At 38.5% G+C, this 20,777-nt stretch overlaps 1 protein-coding gene across 1 annotated transcript; it reads left to right on the top strand.

Moving 5' to 3' along the window:
• Positions 1–72: 72 nt before the first annotated feature.
• On the top strand, positions 73–20,101 carry Rpe (ribulose-phosphate 3-epimerase). The gene is made up of 4 exons (XM_083111009.1): positions 73–441; positions 15,404–15,511; positions 16,807–17,028; positions 19,782–20,101. Exons 1-4 carry the CDS (start codon positions 199–201, stop codon positions 19,902–19,904), a joined length of 696 nt encoding a protein of 231 aa, XP_082967135.1. The 5' UTR covers positions 73–198; the 3' UTR covers positions 19,905–20,101.
• The last annotated feature ends 676 nt before the right edge of the window (positions 20,102–20,777 follow it).

The following is a 20,777-nucleotide window of genomic DNA, read 5'->3' as shown; positions in this document are numbered from 1 at the left end:
GAGAGAGAGAGAGAGAGAGAGAGAAATATAATAGTCATGGACGATTTGCCGAGCAATACTTGTGCATCTGAAGCACTGGAACAAATGTTTATAAAACAGCCTCATTGCAACAGAACAGAAATCGTGCATATATTTTATGCGATATATTTTATTAACTGGTGTGATTAAGTGATAAGCAACGGAAACAGCAGTTTCGTAATGGCTAAAAATCGAGGATTAATGTGTAAAATTGGGCCTTCAATTTTGAATGCAGATTTGGCTCAATTGTATCAGGAATCTCAAAAAATGCTTGATAATGGAGCAGATTACCTTCACCTGGATGTAATGGATGGTCATTTTGTTCCAAATATTACATTTGGCCACCCCGTAGTCAAATGTTTAAGAGCGAAAATTCCTGCAGCATTCTTTGAAACACACATGATGGTCTCCAAACCAGAGCAGGTAATTTTGACGGGTGAAATAATCATGTGATGGTAAAAATTTACTATCCTTTGGACACCTCTATTTTTTCTTTTCGTCAATTTTTGACATTCGTAGTTATCTGCTTCGTGGAACATTCCTGAAGGTGTATCAACGTTGTTTTGATTAAATTAATTGCAATTTTTCACATTACCAGTACGTCTTTCTGGTAGGCCTTTTCGCAATTATTTCCAATTTCTAGATCCTGATACTTACACGACACCAAATGTTAACTATGTTTCCTAACCCAACTGAACTAACCTAACCACGTGCCAATGGTTCGCAATTATTTCCAATTTCTAGATCCTGATACTAACGCGACACCAAATTTTAACTATGTTTCCTAACCTAACCGAACTAATCTAACCACATGCCAATGGTTCGCCGACAATGCTACAGGAACTTATAACGGTAAGTAGTTTCTTCTGTAAAAATAAATAAATGTGTCCGAAGGATAGTAAACAAATACCCGGAAGATTCTTTGAGGTGAAGTTATGCCTTTTTCCATAAAAGAGTGTCAACTTTTCATGTTATGAGTCATTATTTGTCTTCCTTGTTCCGCTTGGGTAACAGACAATATGGTGTGCACTCATCATGGATCATCGCACGTCGTGCTTGTGTTTTGTCGATTTGGAGTGGGTATGCAGTGTTTCAACCTACTTTTGTGTTCATTATGTCATCACAAACCATTGACGGATAGCCCCACGGACCATTTCCGGCAAGGGTAGGTTAGGTAAGCATAGTTAAAGAAAAAAAATCGTAAACAAAGGCATGTCTGGAAACACTGGCGAGACTGTGTGAGTTTCGAAGCTCGCGCCATCTGCAGGTACATAATAGAAATAACGGCAAAATGTTGTCGCTTTAGAGAAAATGCAAGTTCCTTACATAAAAAGTGATTATTTCTTGTTCTGCAGCATTCTATGGTGAAGTTTTCAGTTTCCGCGAAAGAAACTGTTTTCAGTAAGTAGTTTCTCCTGTTAATTTGAAGAAATCCGTCTGGGCTATATCACATATTTACCAAATTTTCGTATCCACAAAATGTATTTCTTCAATTTTACAGGAGAAAGTACTTTTTCAACTGTCTTTCCGTACGCTTTTGAAAGGTCGTGGAAGTGTTTTTTCCCATCGGTTAATTTATTTCGCCGGTAAATCATGTATTTTTGAAGATTGTCTCTCTAATGTACGAAAGCTGGGTGAAAATTTACAGTAGTAACTCCACCGGAAGTACCTGCCGCCATTTTGAAAATCACGTCATCATTCCAAACTCGCATCATAACCAATCAAAAACGAACTGCCATATTAAAAATACAAAGTTAACAATTTCCGAACACAAAAACGATTTACGCCTTTTAACACACAGTAAAATCAAATTGGAACCACACCAGTAAACACGAGGAGGAAACACGCCAATAAACACAAGGAAGAAATTCGCCTTAAAAATGAAAATGGAACCACACCAGTAAACACAAGGGGGAACGACACCAGTAAACACAAAGGGGAACAACACCAGTAAACACAAAGGGGAACGACTAAACACAATAATAAACCACTCCAATAAAAACTTGCAATTAAAAAATCTTCATTTATACTACTGTTGGGGGCTCCGCCCCCAAACCCCCGAACCAATCCAAATCAAAATCACTAAATCTAAATTTCTATGAGTACCCGAATTTAAAACTAAACAAAAACTAAAAAATTTACATTACAACCACAAATTACCTACTCCAAAATAAAAAGAAATCAAACTTACCTTACTAATCACAATTAGCTGGAACATAAACTGGTGAAAATTTACAGCAGTTTCACCAAATTCAACGTCCGCGGGCGTAGAAGCCGAGGCCATACCAACATGACCCACCAGTAAAATACGCTCGACCGGCAACTGATAACAAACTACTACACAATCTGTGACTACACACCAAGCACTAGCTAATTGAACATCACCAGAGCCACCTACCATCAACTTACTAAAATAAACATACGCTCGCTGACTTACCACATACAAACCACAACTTCCGGTGGATAAACGCCAGTAAAGTTTAACCGAAAGCTGTTGCCTCTATGTCCTTCCAGTACATGAATCAAATGTTGCGTGCGTTCGATGATGTAACCCCCGGTCAGTGTTTCCAACTACACCATTGTTTTCCAAGAACATGACAATTTTAACTGTTTACCTAACCTAACCTTGCATGCTTTGTGGGGCTATTTATGAATGGTTAATGGGGCTATCCGTAAATGGTTCGTGGGGCTACCCGTGCATGGTTCATGGGGTTTTCGAACCTGAAAAAAATACAAAATCAGTAACACGAAAGTAGGTATTTTTCGATGAAGGTTGCAGCACTGCATAACCACTGATCATGGACAACGCTAGTCAAGATTTCTCTGTCATTTTGCGTGTAATGCAAGCGAAAACGAACAAACAAGAATTACTCGATAAAAAAGGTAAAGTGTTCCCCTGTGCTTAGCACCACGCCATGAAGGCGTATAGGGGTGTGGAGGTAACGCCCCACACTTTCTTGATCCGGTCGTGAGTGGGGGTGATGTGATCAGCATCACGCCCCTGACCGCCTTTACCCCCCAGGGTTTCCCCCAGGTACCCATGTTATTCGATGCTGGGTGGGTGCCGGGGCCGCTTCCACCGTTAGAAAAGTTCCCGGATTTGAACCGGCCGGGGATCGAACCCAGGACCTTGAGTATGGTAGTCAGACGCATTACCGACTGAGCCACCACGGCCATAAATTACTCGATATGTCGAAAATTGAGATTATTTGCATGAAAAAACGAAATGCCACCTTCAAGTATCTTTAGGAATGCAGAATACATAAGCAGAGTGTATAGAAGGAATAGTGTGCGCACTCCCTGAGTTGCCGTGGTCCACCGCCTAGATGGCAGTGGTGACATTTGAGATGCCACGGAAGATGCTCGCGTTGCTTACATAACTAACTACATAAGAAACAAAAATGCATGTTACATTTGGAGAAGAGCTCAGCAACTGGATAGTTTGGAGAATTTCCGAGATGATTTTGCTGTCTTCGAGGCACTTAATTCCTTTCTTATCTTGGTACGGAAGAAAATCGACATTTCAAGATAGTGAAATACGAGTTTAGGTAGTGTACGCAGCACATGATCTTCACAGCATCCTAATTGCAAAGTTTTTACAGCAATTATATTTAAATTGTCCAAACACTCAAAAAACATATCACCCCATAAACTATTAGCACATGATATTTTTTCTGCAACAAATTCTTCCACTCGTAACAGCACATCATAATCACTTTTCGATGCATAGGTAAGGTGGCAGGAGTACAATGTTGTACAGTTAGGAGACTGCGGCGTGGAAGTTAAAAGCAGTGTTGTGTATTTTTCTTGCACGCAAGAAGTTTTCATAAAACTCGCCACTTTTAATGTTCATCAGAAAATGGGGAAATACATTTTGAACCTGACTGTCCAAGTCCCATGAATTTCCGTCGCCTACAGCCGGAGTTATCGTTCCTTGAAGACTTGAAGAAACAAGGGAAACATCACCTTTCATTTCCTTCTGCCTGTTTTTTCGTTGCCACGTGTTGACGCAGCTGAGTTGTGTCTAGAGAAAACTGTGGGTGTCAAATTTGCCTCGATATAAACAATGACCCTTCATTGTTCTGGGCGTTCTCGAACATTGAAAGCCTGGGTCACTTTGAGTTCAGCGTTTTCGTAGCAAGGCCGGTGTAAAATTATTCGCTTATCGTTCACTCGTGCGCCACAAAGAACAGTTTGTGAAATGATTAAATACAGCCCTTTTGTGCAATAGTGTGTGTTCCGTGTGTCCTTTTTATTTTAAATAATGTCACTCTCAAAACCAGCACCAGTAGTACAGGCACCAAGGGTGCAAAATCTAATCATTAACTTCCAGGAGAGTGACTCGGAAATGAGTGAAATCAGTGACACGGAGACCGAGGAAGACGACGAGAGCGGTGATGATGACCTGTCAGTTCCTCTACAATAAATACCTTCAAGCTTCTTTCAGGTATGGGTTTCTCGTATATGCTACAGTGATGTGATATTATAATCGTGTGTAGAAATATTCACTATATTATTTCACTGTACTCATATATACTGTGCATGCATTATCAAAATAATGGACACATCGCGAATTTGCTGTCCTTCCCTTGCGCTAGCCGTTAGTTTGGCAACAGCGTAGTAGCACTGGCTGGATATTGGCCGAACTCATGTTCCTTCTAAAAGCGTGCGCCATATAGTTGGTTCCCCAGGCAGAAAAGTTGTACACAGTTTACAATCAGTCACTTTTGAAATATACTGCACTATGTATCCTGCCAAATGATACACCAAGTATTCTTTACCAACACTTTGTTCATTTAAGTTCGGTATGTTGTTTTCCCAGTCCAGTATTTGAATTTCATCTTCAACAATGGAAATTTTTCCCTTATTTTATTTTCAGCTTGCTTCTTCACCGAAAGATTTTTATTTTTGGTTGCTCTTGCCAGAGTTCGCATTTGATTGACAAAAGACATCAGAGGAGATTCAGTCCTGTATTCACAGTTTCTGCTAGAAAATAAAGCACGTTTTGCTGGTACGTAAATTGATTGCAGCATATGTAAGTGCAGAAAATCCACAGTGGAGGGATGATCATCACAAGTGAACGACCGCAATATACCAAAATGGCATTCTAGGGGATCTTGATTAAATTTTCCTGTCAAAACGTACTTGTAATTGTTCTTCCACAAATATTCGGACACTTCTAAAGTACTTTCTAAATTCTCTCTTAAGGACAGCATTCCATTTTATTAAAGTTGTGTGTGCTTCTGATCCTTTATGTAGTGCCTTTGCAGGAGTGAATGAATTTAATGCGTCAACCAGGCAGTTTAGGTCCCTTGTGAAATTTTCCATTGTTTCACTGCCTTCTTACCACTCTGCATTAATACTCCGAATAAAATTTTATTCAATTAGCCACAGATCTGCTGAACAGCTACAGTGCGAGTCTTACATTCATTCGTTGGAATGAATTAGGATCCAAATGAGCAGAGGTCACTTTGTATCAAGCTTTCATACCGGAAAATTCAGTAGATGAATCATGTTCATAAATTTTTCTGTAAAATGAATAATCAACAATATCACCATTATAGTACAATCAACAGCAAATGAATTAGGAGAAAAAAGATTTTCTCGACAAAAAATGAGTTGGCAATGCTGCGAACACCGAGGCATTCGTGATAAGACGCTTGAGGAGCCTCAAGCAAAGTTTTCTCAACGCACAACTTCAGTACCGAAGGTCATATCGATTGGCAACTTTCGGGAGCATGTTGTCTGTCTACCTCTACACAGTTCTCCCCAAATGCCTGTTTGAAAATGACCTGGTGTTCACTTTTTTTGCCAACTTAGTTCTGACATTGCAGTAATGTTACAATATTTTTTTTTCTTATTTTGCTTTGTTTTTACCATGACACATTTATAATTTGTTGCAACTATGAGGATGGATGATAATTACATTAAATTGATAAGGAAACACTGCAGAGATAGAACCCCATGCTGAGACCAGGCCTCGAACTCGGAAGCAAGAGCGGGGAAGTTTAGTCACATCGTTCTAACTCTCGGCCACGAGTTAGCTTATAATTATTTGTAATTGCTAATGAGTATTTCATCGTATATTCATACCTAATATCTGTTTCTGGACACTTAATTTATGAGTGGTATTAGATCCAAAATGTGTTCGTCGGGGAGAATCCGCTTTTTGTTTGACGGGGCGTTTGAGGAGGCACATCTCGTTCATATCCGAGAAACAATTAGAGTAAAAATTGACATGTGTGAAAGTTTAAGAAATGTGTGACTGACGAGGGATACTACCGAATAGGTATATTGTTTTTTGTGTGCTTTTATCATATCATGACTCATCCTCATCGTCGTGATTCTTTAACCAGATATGTTCACCCTCGTGAGGGCAGACCTCACCCTCACCTTCCGGAAGACTTGTGAGGGTGAGGGCGGTGGAGGGTGAGGGCTACTGCGATCTCGGAGGGTGAGGGAGTTTGATTCCAAATGAACACCTCTGCTTTCAACACGTCTAGTATCCACATATTCTGCAACAATGCAACTTGCAATCAGTAACTAACTGTCACAAATTTTGACTAAGTAATTTTTTCAATCCACGTTTTGCATAGAAAAGCTAATCGGGACTTGACATACGTAGTAAAGTGAGATCCGAAACACTATGTGCTTCCACCAGGTATGGAACCCGGGACCGAAAGAAGTAAATAAAAAAAACGTGGCTCTACAGCCCTGGAAGGGCCTTGGCCTATCTCCCGGCTGCCAGTCTCCCTCCCACAATAAAGAGAAGTAAATAGATGAATAAATAGTTCAAAATTGAAATTATATACACAAGTATTGCTTTCAGTTATCTTCACATGCTCTGGAGCAAATTATGGATCTGCATTACAGGGAAGATTCACAAAGACCCACACTCATTTGGTATGCAATGATCGAGATGGAAATTTTTGTGAGATGGATGCTGCATCGATCCTTGAAAACAGGTCGGGGGGAGGGGATGTTTAATGTATTGTTTCACATAATTTGTAGGTAATTACAAGAGATCTGAGATACAAAAGTAAGTAAGTAATCTCCATAGGTATAAAATACAAATCTATCATATTCAAATTTTACGATATCACGTGTATTGTCAGAAAACCAAACATACCAAATTTTGGAAAGTAGGAGCTAGTAAGTGAAATATATTTCAACTTGATATTTGATAGAAATTCTATTAAGATGTCAAACCTGAAGCCCATAGTCAAGTTGTATGATGAAAGGATAGAGGATTAGCTTCAATCAAACTTAGTATATGCTCACAAACAAAAATGGCGACTGAGTGACCTAGAGCAACGCAAAGCAAAGAAAGCACTCGATAATTGGAAGAAACAATGAGTTACAAGGACGAAAAAAATGTATTTGCTTTTGCAAACTCGACTTTAGTTTGCCTGTTCCAAACTGAAATGCCATATTTTGAGACCATTGTGTCACATGCTAAATTAATGCAGGCTTGTAAAAATCAGAGTTCAAAATGTTTCAAAGAAAATAAATATATTGTCTCTAGGGAAAACAGAAAGAAAGAAAGAACACATTCATTCAACAAACAAAAAATAAACTTGATTTTCAGTGTTTCAACTAATGTTGACGTGTGTTCAGTAATGAGTCCACCAGCCATTGTTGTCGATTACCTCACGTAATCTTCTGGGCATAGCTTCAACAAGTCTATGACAAATACGTGGCCTATTCTGTATAGTGCTCCATACGTCATACACATGACCACGTAATTGTTCTCTTGTTCTTTCATAGCCAGGTTCCCATTCTCTCACCATAATGGACCATACGTTTCCAATTGGATTGATTTCTGGTGATTATGCTGGCCATTCGAAAGGCTGAATGTCAGGGTGATGTGCAAGCCACTGCTTCGTTCTTTTGGACGTATGGAAACTGCAATTATCATGAACGAAGTTGATGATGGGCATTTCCTCCCAAGGATAAATAACGCGAACTGTCGGTAGCATATGTTCTTCAAGCACTTTAATATATTCTTCGGAATCCATCCTCGAGGATATTTCTACGATATCTCCTGCACCAGCTGCACTGATCCACGCCCAAAATGCCACTGAAATTCTTCCACTTCTTCGATTGCTACGAACGTATCTTGGATCATAACGAGTTCTGTCCGCTCGCCACAAATTAATTTGGCCATCTTCATCCGAACAAAACACTTTCTCGTCAGTCCAAATTACTGTTTCCCAAAAGTCATTTGTCATGGGTAGATATTGTAAAGCGAACCCAAGACGAGCATTTACGTGTTGCGATGTGAGTTGCAATTTCTTCGCTGGTGTTCTGTGCCGTATCCCCGCAGCTTGTAGGCGCCTTCGTATTGTATCACTTGAACACTGCAGTTGTAAATGTCTGGCAACAATACTGGCTGGAGAAAATGGATGATTTGCAATGTGTTCCACGATAGCAGCATCTTTCTCTCCCGATGTCACTCTGCGGCGCTCTGTTTTCCTTCTTGTTTTCAGGCCCTCTTCTCCTTCATGTTGAAAACGCTCTATCCAATGACGAACAACATTTTCATGCCTTCCAATGGCTATTGTGATATCGGAAATTGTGCGGCCACATTCGAACATGCCAATTATACGGCCACGAGTAGCTTCAGACGTGTATGGCATCTTGACTCCGTAGCTCCAATGAACGCTTGCTCGTCCTGGCCAGGTTTCCGACTACCACATCGCAAGTCATTCACTTGGTCTTCAATTAAGGGTTGCTAACCCTATTTTAAAAAAAATATCGTTGATATGCAAGTAAAATATCAGAGATGGTCACGACATTACGATCCAACAATTCAAAAATGAGATTTTTCATATCTTGCGAAAGTTAAGGTAAACTAATGCTACTGAATTTCTACTTACGAAATTTCATCGCCAATTCTTGTCATACGAAGTGAAATGTGTATTTGTTTCGGAAAACTTACAGGTGTAAATTATCTTCCCAGTAGAGTAATCAGAGTGCTAGGCACGATAATTGTCATTATTATTGTTTATACTGTATAACCAATAGCATAGTTACGTAGGTTTCAATGAATGATGTTACCCCTTATCACCTCACCAATAATCATAACCAATATTAACACTCGAATCTAAGTCAATCGAATATACAGCTTGGCGAAGGGTGGCGGAAATGACAATTTTTCCATCCCATGAATAAGCTATAGCGTCCCTGGGCTAGTGTGCTGCATAATTTCTACATTTAATTTGAGAAATCATTTTAAAAGATCTATATTTTTGTTCCTCAGGTCCCAGGAGCTTAACAAAAATATCCTTAACTAGTAAATGTTAACAAACCTGAAACTTTTGGGGCCAAGTGTCCCTCTTTCAGATGCCAGAATTTGAACCCTAAAATAATAATTCTGAATTTACGAATAGTAGTGTGTTGAATGGCAGTGGGTAATTAGAGGTGCTGTGCGTATTATTGCTTTACGAATTCATTTTCGTTCTGAAGAAAGTTGCCATTCCGATACAGACAGAATATTTCGAAAAGTCCTTAATCATTCTGAGTCTGAGTTTTATGCACAAATAGGCAAACCGGGACGAGATCTACAGTTTAAACTATAATCCGAATCACTATGTGCCTCCACCGGGCATCGAACCGAGAACTCCTTGATTACAATGCGGCGACGATTTCCTTGCGCCATCGTGGAGGCTCTCTTAATCAGTTGCAGATGCATAAATTAGTATAAATTAATTTAAAGTATATATCTCATACTACATAGAATTCATTATCACCACAGTCGGGGAAAATAGTTTTAGAGAATATTGAAAATAGAGGAATATCTATCGCTCTTCTCGTTTTACTATTTCTTATAAAATCAGAAGCATTTCACATCACTGTCACAATCTAGAGCCGCTATTGAATGCAGAAACAGCAATACTTCAAACTTTGAAATCGACACCGAGGGTGATATTTTTGTTATTTCACGTCGCTGTTCTACCACTTTCGGATAATCGCAATGATGAAGGTTGAAGATGTGATAGATGGAAGTGGCATGCAGACAATGACACATCCTCATCTTACTTCGAAGCGCGTGCGCTAACCAATTAGCCACGGGTTTGACTTTTTTGTGTTTGTCAGTTCATCACATTAATTTATTCGTCATTCAAGATCCAGAACTAGAAAAGCAACGTAAAATAACGAAAACAGAAAAAATACCATTCACTTATCATCACCCAACAATTTCATGCTGACCAAATCCAAACACGAACCTCTTTTGACATTCGTTTTGCAGAATGGCCTTGGGGATTAAACATCGCCCATTTACTGGTTCAGCTCGAGACAATCCAGGTGACCATGTTATCGAAGCTTATCTTCAATCCTTCACACAACTTTGCTATTTGCTTCTTACAGGTTTGACATCTTAACAGAACTTCTATCGAACATCGCTCATAGAGTATATTTTACCTATCAGCTCTTAATTAACCTTCTAATTTTCACATGTATTTTTTACTTTTATTTAGCGTCGCTTTTCTTCCACTTTTGGGCAATCGCGACGACGAAGATGAGTGAAGATAAAATAAATAGAACATTCAGAAACAACACCAATGCCCAGAACGGTATTCGAACCTAGGATCCCTGACGTAAAATCGTCTAGTGCTACCACTCAGTCAATTTTCACATAGAAACTTACACTTACACACCTCTTCCTTACATATGTGTTTTGTTTTACCTGCCGCACTTATCTTATGATGAATTCCAACCCCTCATTTCAGGTTTATCTCATGTTTATAGCTATTGCTTTGTAGTGAATGATAATCCTATTACTCCATGTGAATCTTACTCCAACAAAATGTGTAATGTTGTTAAAAGTCTGCTTTGGTTAGCTTTTTAGTGTATTGAATGAATATTGCATTTTCATTTCGTGTTGAGGCATATTTTCATCACCTAGATTTTGCATTTAAAATATGTAGGTCCAGTATATATTAGTCATTGTAAATTCGAGTCAATTAAAACATTTTGCGTTGTTGCGAGATTATCTATTAGGCATAATGAATAATTAGAGAAAATGCAACTTGTATATCACAATTGCTATGTCGAACTAATCTGCGAAAGTATTGTTAACACGTCACATTTCAAGTATAGTTCATGATTGTATCTAGTATATGAACGAGATGTGTCCCTCCTCTCAAACAATACGTGGCTTGTCCCCATCGAACGAAGTGTGTCACTTATAAATTAAGTGTCCGAAAGCAGGTATTAGTCATGAACAGAACAAAAAATACTCCTGAGCAATTACAAATTTTATACTCCAGTTCATAGCCGGGAGTTATTGACGGTCTCCCCACCTTATCCGCTTTAGGTTCCGGGTTCGAGTCCTGGCAATCTCTTTTTTAAGTGTCTCTTCATCAATTTAATCTCATTATCATCCATCTTCATAGTTTAAATTAATTGTAAAGGTGACATAAAAGCAAAGCAAAATAAGAACAAATACAAATAATTGTAAAATGACTACAACGTCAGAACTACATTTGAAAAATAAAATGCGAGCAGAAGGTTCATCTTCAAACAGGCATTTGGGGAGAATTGTGTAGACAGACAGCATGCTCCCGAAAGTTTCCAATCCACGTGTAGCATGACCTTCGATACTGGAGTTGAGTTGTGCTTTTCAGGAAAGTTTGCTCGACGCTCCTCAAGCATCTTATCAAGATTGCCTCGGTGTTCGCAGCATTGCCAACTCATTTTTCGTCGAGAAAATCTTGTTTCTCCTAATTCATTTGCTGTTGATTGTACACCTGCACTTTATCATGGAAGTTATTCCTTATGCATCTAAATATACTATGTGGTGCGTCTGAAAATGCCCAAAGCTTTCTACTAGAGTCAACTGGATTGTCTTTAATTTATCATCTTTAACGCCTTTTTCAAGCAAATTTATTTTAGCCTGTGCGACCTTTAGTTTATTCTGTGTTCTAATTCTTAAGTTTTTTTCTTTAGCAATGCTATTGTATTGCTAGCATCCGCAGTGTGAAGCAAATCATCCTCTACTGATAAGCTTAATGATACATTGCGACGAGTACTTAGTTCATTATCATCTGTCCGCAAGGATTGCCTTTTCATGGGAGATTTTTGCTTCCTTAGAGAGGTATTTGGGCACGTTAGGAAATATGTGAGGAACTGCTTCTGGTTTTAATTTCCAAGTTTGTCGTGGAATTTCTACTGTTTTGCCATCCACTATGAACAAATCCACTTTCACTAAAAGGTCAGTGCAAAAATTAATATCGCACACATAGCAATTATGACTTAGTTTTTTATCTTTTGCACTCTCCCATTTTGAGAAACCATTACTGTCTTTAGGTGGCCTAAAAAAACGTCTACTACCTGAAGAACAGCGGTCATATCCATATCTACAGCCGGGTACGAAAAACGTTTTAGCTTGCTGCTGTCTCAAACCCAATAAAGCGTTGAACACAACACAAACTAGTCACAACGGATCAATCACAAATCTAACGCCACTAAACTGAATAACGTGACAACATTGTCATTAATAAAAGTACACAATGTTATTCTAGCACAACAAAACACAACGCTCTACATAAAGCGCGGCTGCACTGCAAGCAGAAGATGCTCGTTACAAGTGAAGGTGGTGCCAGTGTTTCGATGGGGCACCGCTCTATTCACTTGTCTTACGAGAAGAAACCTAAGTGCGCACACTTTCTCTTCTATACGCCCTGGCGTAAGTACCAATGTGAAAAAGAAGAAAATAAAGGAATTTCAGACATTTGGCGGTTACTGAAATTTTATCCTTGTAGGCAAAACTTGGATAGCGTCCCAACACCTCTCACTCATTTATTTCATCATTTTTAACATTTGTACTTACCTATTCTGCATTACGAAAGATTCTTCAAGGTGCTATTTTGCTTTTTTCACAAAAAAAAGTTCAATTTTTGACATAGAGAGTAATTATTAAACCACTGACGGTAGCTTAAAAAAAAACAACAACTTATGCTAGCCCCACGAACCATCATTGGGGCGAGACATGCCTACGAGGTGAGGTTAGGTTCCATTAGCACTCATTTCGTTTAATTTAGCATATACGGACAAGATCGGCTTTTCTCGATGATGAAACAAAATACCAACAAGAAATTCTAAATGCTACAGAAACTCATTTTGGTAAGTAGTTTCTTGTGTAAAAATGAAGAAATCCGTTGGGACGCTATCAACGTTTTACCGGGAACGAAACCTAACCACGAAAGCATATATTGAACAAAATTTAAATCGTTAAAACTCCGCAGTCTGTGTTAACTGGCGTACATCGAAATCGAACCATGTAAAAATTGCATTCGGAACATGATGAAATCGCAATAAAACAAAAGGAACTTGGGCCTAATTTAGTATAACCTTTCATACGCGTTGCTTGCAGCAAGCAGACGCATCATAAATGTAGCAAGTTACTTTGAATACAACGTTGTTTGGTTTATGTTCAGATATGTTGCTTGGAACTGGTCATACAGTTTAAAAGAAAAAGCTGAGCAATAAGCTTCCAGGAGGAATTGAGAACAGGGCCTTTTTTACCTCAAGACCAGTATGCCATTTGGGAGGCCCGTTAACTATACAAAACATGTTTATATCAACTATACTTCAAAAACTAAAAATATAGCAAATTACACTATAGGAAAGTGTGTATATCAAGGAACAAATTCTTTATTTTATTGCAAAATATTTCTGTACTGGATTTGTATAATTTTCTTCGAATTCCATGTTTGTTCATTTTATTTTACTTACCTTTTCTACCACTTTTGGATAATTACAAAAAGAACGGTGAAAATGAGGTGATAAGATGACAATGATGATAACTCAATCACACATGGGCAGCATATAAGGCAAGCCTCACAGATTATACTGACTGAAGAGTCCTGATTGTCGATGAGAGAAAATAAATTAGAATTACATCTGTGCCACTCTTATATCCAGCACAAGAACCGCCTTTATGGCTGTTGCTGCATTTCCCTACAAAGGAACTTGCAGTCAAACAACCAATTAGGCCTAGTTCTTGGGCAAGAAGTGACGTCAAAAAATCCCCCTCCCCAAAGCAGCCAGTGGGGAAACAGGTTATTTGTCAAATAACCATTCTACGCTGTGATTGTACACTGGTTCCTGCAATGGCAGAATTATAAGTGCTAGGATATATTCACAATAATTTATATTTTTAGTAAATATAAAGCCTTGGTTGTCCTGATTGTTCGTGCACACTGTTCTGCCTTCTCCATCTTCTTACACTCATCCTCTGAAGGTCCTCCTTGACATCCCCAACAATCTTTTTCTCATCAGTCATCCTAGCCTCCCTTTATAGACTACTAAATCTTCAGACATTCTTTCTACACACCCCAGCCATTTATATCTCATGTTTCTTACATTGGAAACTATATTTGATTTTTCATTATTTTGTCATTATCCATTGTCAATACCAGGCATCTCCTGAACGCATGTGGCAATTGTGGGAAAAAGGGCAGTTTGCTCTGTGATGACATTAATGAGCATTTCTACATTCTAATATCTTCATATAGGAGAAGTATTTATTTTACACGAGAGCGCTCAACTAAGCTTACATTACTTACTTTCACTTCACAATTGACACATGCACAGCATGCGTTCAGGAGATGCATCTGGTCAATACTAACCCTATCTTTCCCATCTTCATAGGAGCTATTTTTGTATGTGACCAAGAGTACACAGAAAAGGTATGATTACAAGTGCAAGGCAGAAGTTTTCTCATGACACCGAGACTGTCCGATTACGTTGCTGTAAGGATCCATAAGAACAGGCATATAATGGAAAATATATTTTCCAGGCGTCAGAGACCAAAGTTTGTACTAATAGTCGTCTCAGATATCAAACCCCATTGTGTCAGTTTGGTCCACCGTGGGTGTGAACTAAGTGTTCAAATTCCCTTTGCAGAATAAATACACTTCTCTGGTAGGTAGAGAACAAAGTATGTGTTGCCTCCAATATTCCTGTAAGTGCATGGAAGTGGCCAATGATAACCAATGAGAGAGCCGACCTCCATGGCCGAGTAGTTAGTACAGTACACTACAAAACCAGGGGTCCAAGGTTTGAATCCTGGTTTGAGCATGGCTGTTCTTTGTGAGTGTCCTCAGTCACTCATCAGTAAAAAGTGATGTTAAATTTAAAAAAAAATAAGGTGAAATAACCAGTCATCTACAAACAGTCAAAAGCCAGCATGGCAACAAGCATTTTAGCTTAACTTCCACTGTTAACAGTAACATTACATACAGAAAGTTAGCACAAAGGTAACATTACATATAGAAAGTTAGCACAAAGGTATAAAGGGGAAAAGAAAAGGCTTTCCCCATACCATGCTGTCACATAGGGAGCAGGAAAATTTAATTAATAAAATTGTTTCTTGCAGTGGGTGGAACCAATGGCTGATGCAGGAGTGAATCAATATACTTTCCATGTAGAAGCAACAGAGGGTATTTCACAAACTTGTCGGAAGATAAAAGAAGCTGGAATGAAGGTAAAATACTTATGTCATCTGAAAGTCTTTCCCATTTGCCATGGATATGGAGTGGAAAGGTTGAGATTCCATAGTTTCTATGCTGCTGTTTGCATTTTTCTTTTAAGTCGGATCCGAACCACTATGTGCCTGCACTGGGTATCAAACCTGGAATCCCTTGATTACAAGTTACCTTTTACCAATAAACATACCAGTTTTTATGAAAAAACGAAAAACATGGGTTTTGTGGCCTCAATGAACTGACATGGAAAAACCCATTATCTGTGGCCTTCCAACCAAATGTTTGAGTTAATGAGTGTAAAAGTTGAAAAATGTCACATGTATGTCCACGTCCATTTTTGGCTAATTTATCCTTTCCTTTTAATTGGTGAAGAAGATGTACATTGATCATGGATCAAGGGCATTTGTTATTTTTAGCGTATAGTTTAATGTTTACTAGTTTGTAAAGTTCACTACACATGCTAGCAAATATGTATTTTCACATGTAAAAGTATACAATAATCCAGTAGCGGCTCGTGCCTAAAATAACAGGTGAAGAAGTACATTCATAGGCAATGCAAAACAAATAGTAAGTGTCAGTGGGCCCCCACAATTTAAAACGTATTTTTTATCTTCATCCGTCCATCTGGAAAATGGTGTCTGCAACAAATTACACACTAAATTATTTACTGGGTTCATTGTACAAACCACAGCTCAACACATGAACACAACACACGATAGGAAACGCGAAACACACACGCGGAACAAGATCTCGCGAGAACCCAACGATTTTGCCACAACTACTGGATGCAATGTTTTCTGTCGACGAGAGAACTGCTGCACCTAGATGGCGACACCCGTTCAATTCTAACGCTAGGTGACGTCACCGTTGCCATGACAACAGGCTAAAGTCTTCCGCAACCTGGCGGCGTCTGCTCTTGGTTTGTTTATGCTACGACGAACTCTTCACGTGCGTAGAGCCGAGCGGCGTATTATTTGAGTATTATCGTGTGCGTTCTGCTGGGAAATAGTTTAATTTAACAAGCAAATGAAAAATGTCAATATTAATTTGAAAATTAGGTGAAAACATCTGCACTTGTTGCACTTGGCCAGCCGCCACTGCAATAATCCCATGCAACTTGTGGAAAAAATACTGTTGAATGGTCGTTTTTTCACTGGAGTTACATTTGAGTAAGAAGTAATTTTTTTCTCATGCTTGTGTTAGGATTTTAAATCTACAGTTTTGCTTTATTGTGCTTTTACATTTTGATGCATTTTTTTTTAAATACACTGCTAATTTTGTTTTGTTATTTCAGATTGGACTTGCTCTGAAACCAGGAACCCCTGTAGAAATAGTGTTGCCTTACGTAGATCAAGCTGACATGATTCTGATCATGACTGTGGAACCTGGCTTTGGTGGGCAAAAGTTCATGCACGACATGATGTCTAAGGTGCAGACACTGCGTCAGAATTACCCAGAGATGGATATAGAAGTTGATGGTGGCGTAGGACCAAGTACAATTAACTCTTGCGCAGAAGTGAGTCCCTTTCAATATGCCACTGTGATATATTGCTTTTTGTCTGATGTCATAGTCAAAATCTGTCTTTCCAGAGTGAAAGCTATAAAAATAATTTTAAAAACTGGATGTGATAAGAGTTGAATTAGGGCCTTCTAGTCTGTTACCAACTAGAAGAAGTAAATGCATGTTACTTCTCTCTTCATAAACTTTTGTCTTCTCGTTTAATATCTAAGAAACTAAAAGTTAAAATATACAAAACAGTAATTTTGCCTGTAGTATTATATGGATGTGAAACTTGGTCCCTTACATTGAAAGAGGAACATAAATTGAGAGTATTTGAAAATAAGATCCTTAGGAAAATCTTTGGACCTACAAGGGATGAGGAGAAAGGTGAGTGGAGAAGGTTACATAATTTGTATTCATGTCCAGATATTATTAGAATAATTAAATCAAGAAGACTTAGGTGGGCAGGCCATGTGGCACGAATGGGAGAGGAAAGAGGAGTTTACAGGATTCTTGTTGGGAAACCTGATGGTAAGAGACCTGTAGGAAGGCCAAGACGAAGATGGAGGGACAACGTTGAGATGGACCTAAGGGAAATCGGTAGGGATGGAAAAGAGTATATAGAACTTGCTCAAGATAGGGAAAGATGGAAGGCCTGTGTTGCTGCAGCCATGAACCTTCGGGTTTAAGAAGGCTAGATTAGTTAGTTAGTCTGTTACCAACACCAATTGCAATAAGACCTAGGAATTGGAGGCTGAAACTGGGATTGCAAATAGAAACCTGTATATTTTGTGTCAGGGTCAACAATAATACAATGAAACCTCCATTTTATGTTCCTGTATTTTACATTTTCCCGCCTATTACATCCAGTTTTGATGGTCCCAACATAGCAAAATGCTATAAAATTTTCTGCAATATTAAGTTTTCCAGCATTTTAAGTTTCTTTCAGTTGGTCCCCTGAAAAACGTAAAATCGAGGTTTCACTGTATAAACGATTAAGAAATGTACTAAATGATTGTGAATAATTATCAATTGATCCTGTTCTGTTGGTTTTGCACAGAACCATTGTTATACATAACTGCATACCATGGAAAACTCACCATCTGCCACTAAAAATTCCTGACAAGATTCCCACTAACCTCGCACTTATGGAAAACGAGGATAGTTTCTAAACCAGGATTAGGGGCTGACCAAAAAAATGTAGATATTCTCTGTGGAAATATATTTTTCTTCACTCCACATATTCATGATTTTGGCCATCGTGGAAGTGATGTGATCAGCATCATGCTCTGGCTATCTTTCCCTCAAGTATACATTTATTAGGGGCTGGGTACACCCTAGAGCTACTTTGAGATCACTCACCCCAGGTGTCTTGCATGGCAGTCAAACACCCTGTCGGCGAGACCAGTAATGGCCCCAAGGTGAAGACTATATGTTAACATATTAAAACATTATGCTGTAAAATTGTAAGGTCAGGGAATTTCAAGTAGCAACATGGGTGTGCCTGTCCCCTAAGCATATTCATCTAACATTCCTCAAGATTTTTATTATCATAGAGAGGTAGAAAAGCAATATAAAAGTGATGCTATTGCACAATGGTACTGCATTTTGAGCAACAAGTGCAGAAAACCTTGGTATTAGTGGGAGCCCTGCTGAAATCTCTAGGGACGTTCACAGGACTCAAGCTCTGAATATTTGGAGGCGAGTATCCATCCTTCATGCGTTAAGCTTGTATAAGTGATTCCTCCATAACACAATACATATAAAGGGTTTTCCAATAAGAATGATATGATTTTGAAGTGAACTGGCAACTATGCTTCAAATGTCACTAGTTGTCATTTGTGTTTAGTATACTGTGACAGTTCATCATGGCTAAATACACGCTTCAAGAACGTTGTTATCCAAAAAATTTATGAAAATAGATGTTCTATTGAACTTGAAACGGATCATAATTTTGGGCAAAACATTATCTTCTCAGATGAAGCTAATTTCTGGTTAAGTGGGTATGTTAACAAACCAAATTGTTGTTTTTGGTGTGAAATCAATCCACAAGAGATTCACGAGAAGCCCTTGCATCCGCAAAAGGTCACTGTATGGTGTGGTTTATGGCATGGTGGCATTATCAGACCATTTTTTACCATTCCCCCCCCCCCCCCAAACGAGGTAGGAGATGCAGTTACAGTGACTTGTACTGATTTGTTTTGTGGCCAAATTTACATGAAATTGATTTGGAGGACATGTGGTTCCAACAAGACGGTGCCACATGTCACACTGCTAATGCCACTGTCGACGTATTGCAAGAACAGTTTGGTGTAAGGATAATTTCCAAGAAATGCTACTGTTAGTTGCCCTCCAAGAAGTTGTGATTTAACTCCTTTAGATTGCTTTTTGTTGGGTTATTTGAAGTCTATAGTCTATGCAAACAGACCACGAACCCTTGATGCATTAAGATTGAATATCGAATGCTTCATTTGTGATATTAGGCCAGAGTTATTGCACAAAGCCATCAAAAATTGGTTCATCGAATTCACTCGTGTGCACGAAGTCGAGGTGGACAAGTAAAGGATGTGTTATTCAAAACATAATGTAATAAACTATGCTTCAAAATAATATAAAAAGTTTGGTTGCATCGAAAATAGTTTTTATTTTATTTCATTGTAAAATCATATAGTTCTTATTGGAAAACCCATATACGTAAATTGTCAACATTATCATTTTAACTGAACCTTACTAGCCATATTAATTAATTTTTGGTAATTTCTCTGCAGGCTGGAGCAAACATGATAGTGTCAGGAACAGCAGTGATTGGTGCAGATAATCCTGGAAGAGTCATTGCCAACTTTCGTAGTGCTGTAGACGGTGCAATTCAGAAATCAAAACTGGAAAGATGATAAAGTATAGTTTTAAAAGTAAATGAGAAAACATTCCATGGGAAACCAGGGCACTAGAACATTGGATTCTGCCTATTCCTGAATATACTATTTTTTATTTTTGTGGGAAATACTGCATGAAGGGATGAAATGAACTGTAATAACATATGTAACTATTTTGATGATATTTTTGAAAAATAGGATATTTATTCTTGTTATTTCCTTGTATGTATTCATTTAAAATTGTAAGGAATTTTGTGTTGTTATATATAGCAAGGTTTAGTACAGAAGAATACTTATTTCTTTATTCTTTTCTACTACTTTTTGCTTGTTGGGAACAATGATGATGATATTGAAACTGATCTGGAGATTTCACAGCAAAGAAACAAGTAACACATGTCACTTGGGAGCAACATGTAACAGTCAGCACACATGCATTCAATTGGTGAAATACCCAATTAACATGTTGCTTCAGTGTGAAATCTCCCATAGAGGGATACACAGAAATAAATCCTGTTGAGACCAACATTTTTCATGGTGAATTGGAGTAGGTTTCGAATAGGCACTAACGGTGGCTACAAAAATGTTTTGTGTTCTTACAACATTTCAATGGATCACCTGCATTTTCTGTCCATGCATTTTTGGAGGAAAAAGGTGGATAAAATAAAAAATATATTTCACAGCCTGTCTGCATTATCATCAGTGAATCTCCCTAGTTAAGAAAATTCTCATACATACCTCTCGCCCCTCTCTACCTATCCTCAAGCACACTATGACATTGTGGAGTGGTTATCACAGCACATTACGACACCAGGGGTCCTGGGTTCGAATCGCATGGGTGTTCTTTGTGAGTGTCCCTTCATCAGTTTCATCATATCACCCCTCAAAACCATT

Source organism: Lepisma saccharinum, chromosome 24, assembly GCF_977018435.1.
Source record: "Lepisma saccharinum chromosome 24, izLepSacc3.1, whole genome shotgun sequence".
NCBI lineage: Eukaryota > Metazoa > Arthropoda > Insecta > Zygentoma > Lepismatidae > Lepisma > Lepisma saccharinum.
The sequence above is the reverse complement of the archived record's forward strand: the minus strand, read 5'-3'. Positions and strand labels throughout refer to the sequence as shown.

Coding starts and splice junctions, on each gene's coding strand:
- Rpe (XM_083111009.1), top strand. CDS start 199: ATGGCTAAAAATCGAGGATTAATGTGTAAAATTGGGCCTTCAATTTTG. Junction 15,512..16,806: donor TAAAAGAAGCTGGAATGAAG/GTAAAATACTTA, acceptor TTGTTATTTCAG/ATTGGACTTGCTCTGAAACC. Junction 17,029..19,781: donor CAATTAACTCTTGCGCAGAA/GTGAGTCCCTTT, acceptor ATTTCTCTGCAG/GCTGGAGCAAACATGATAGT.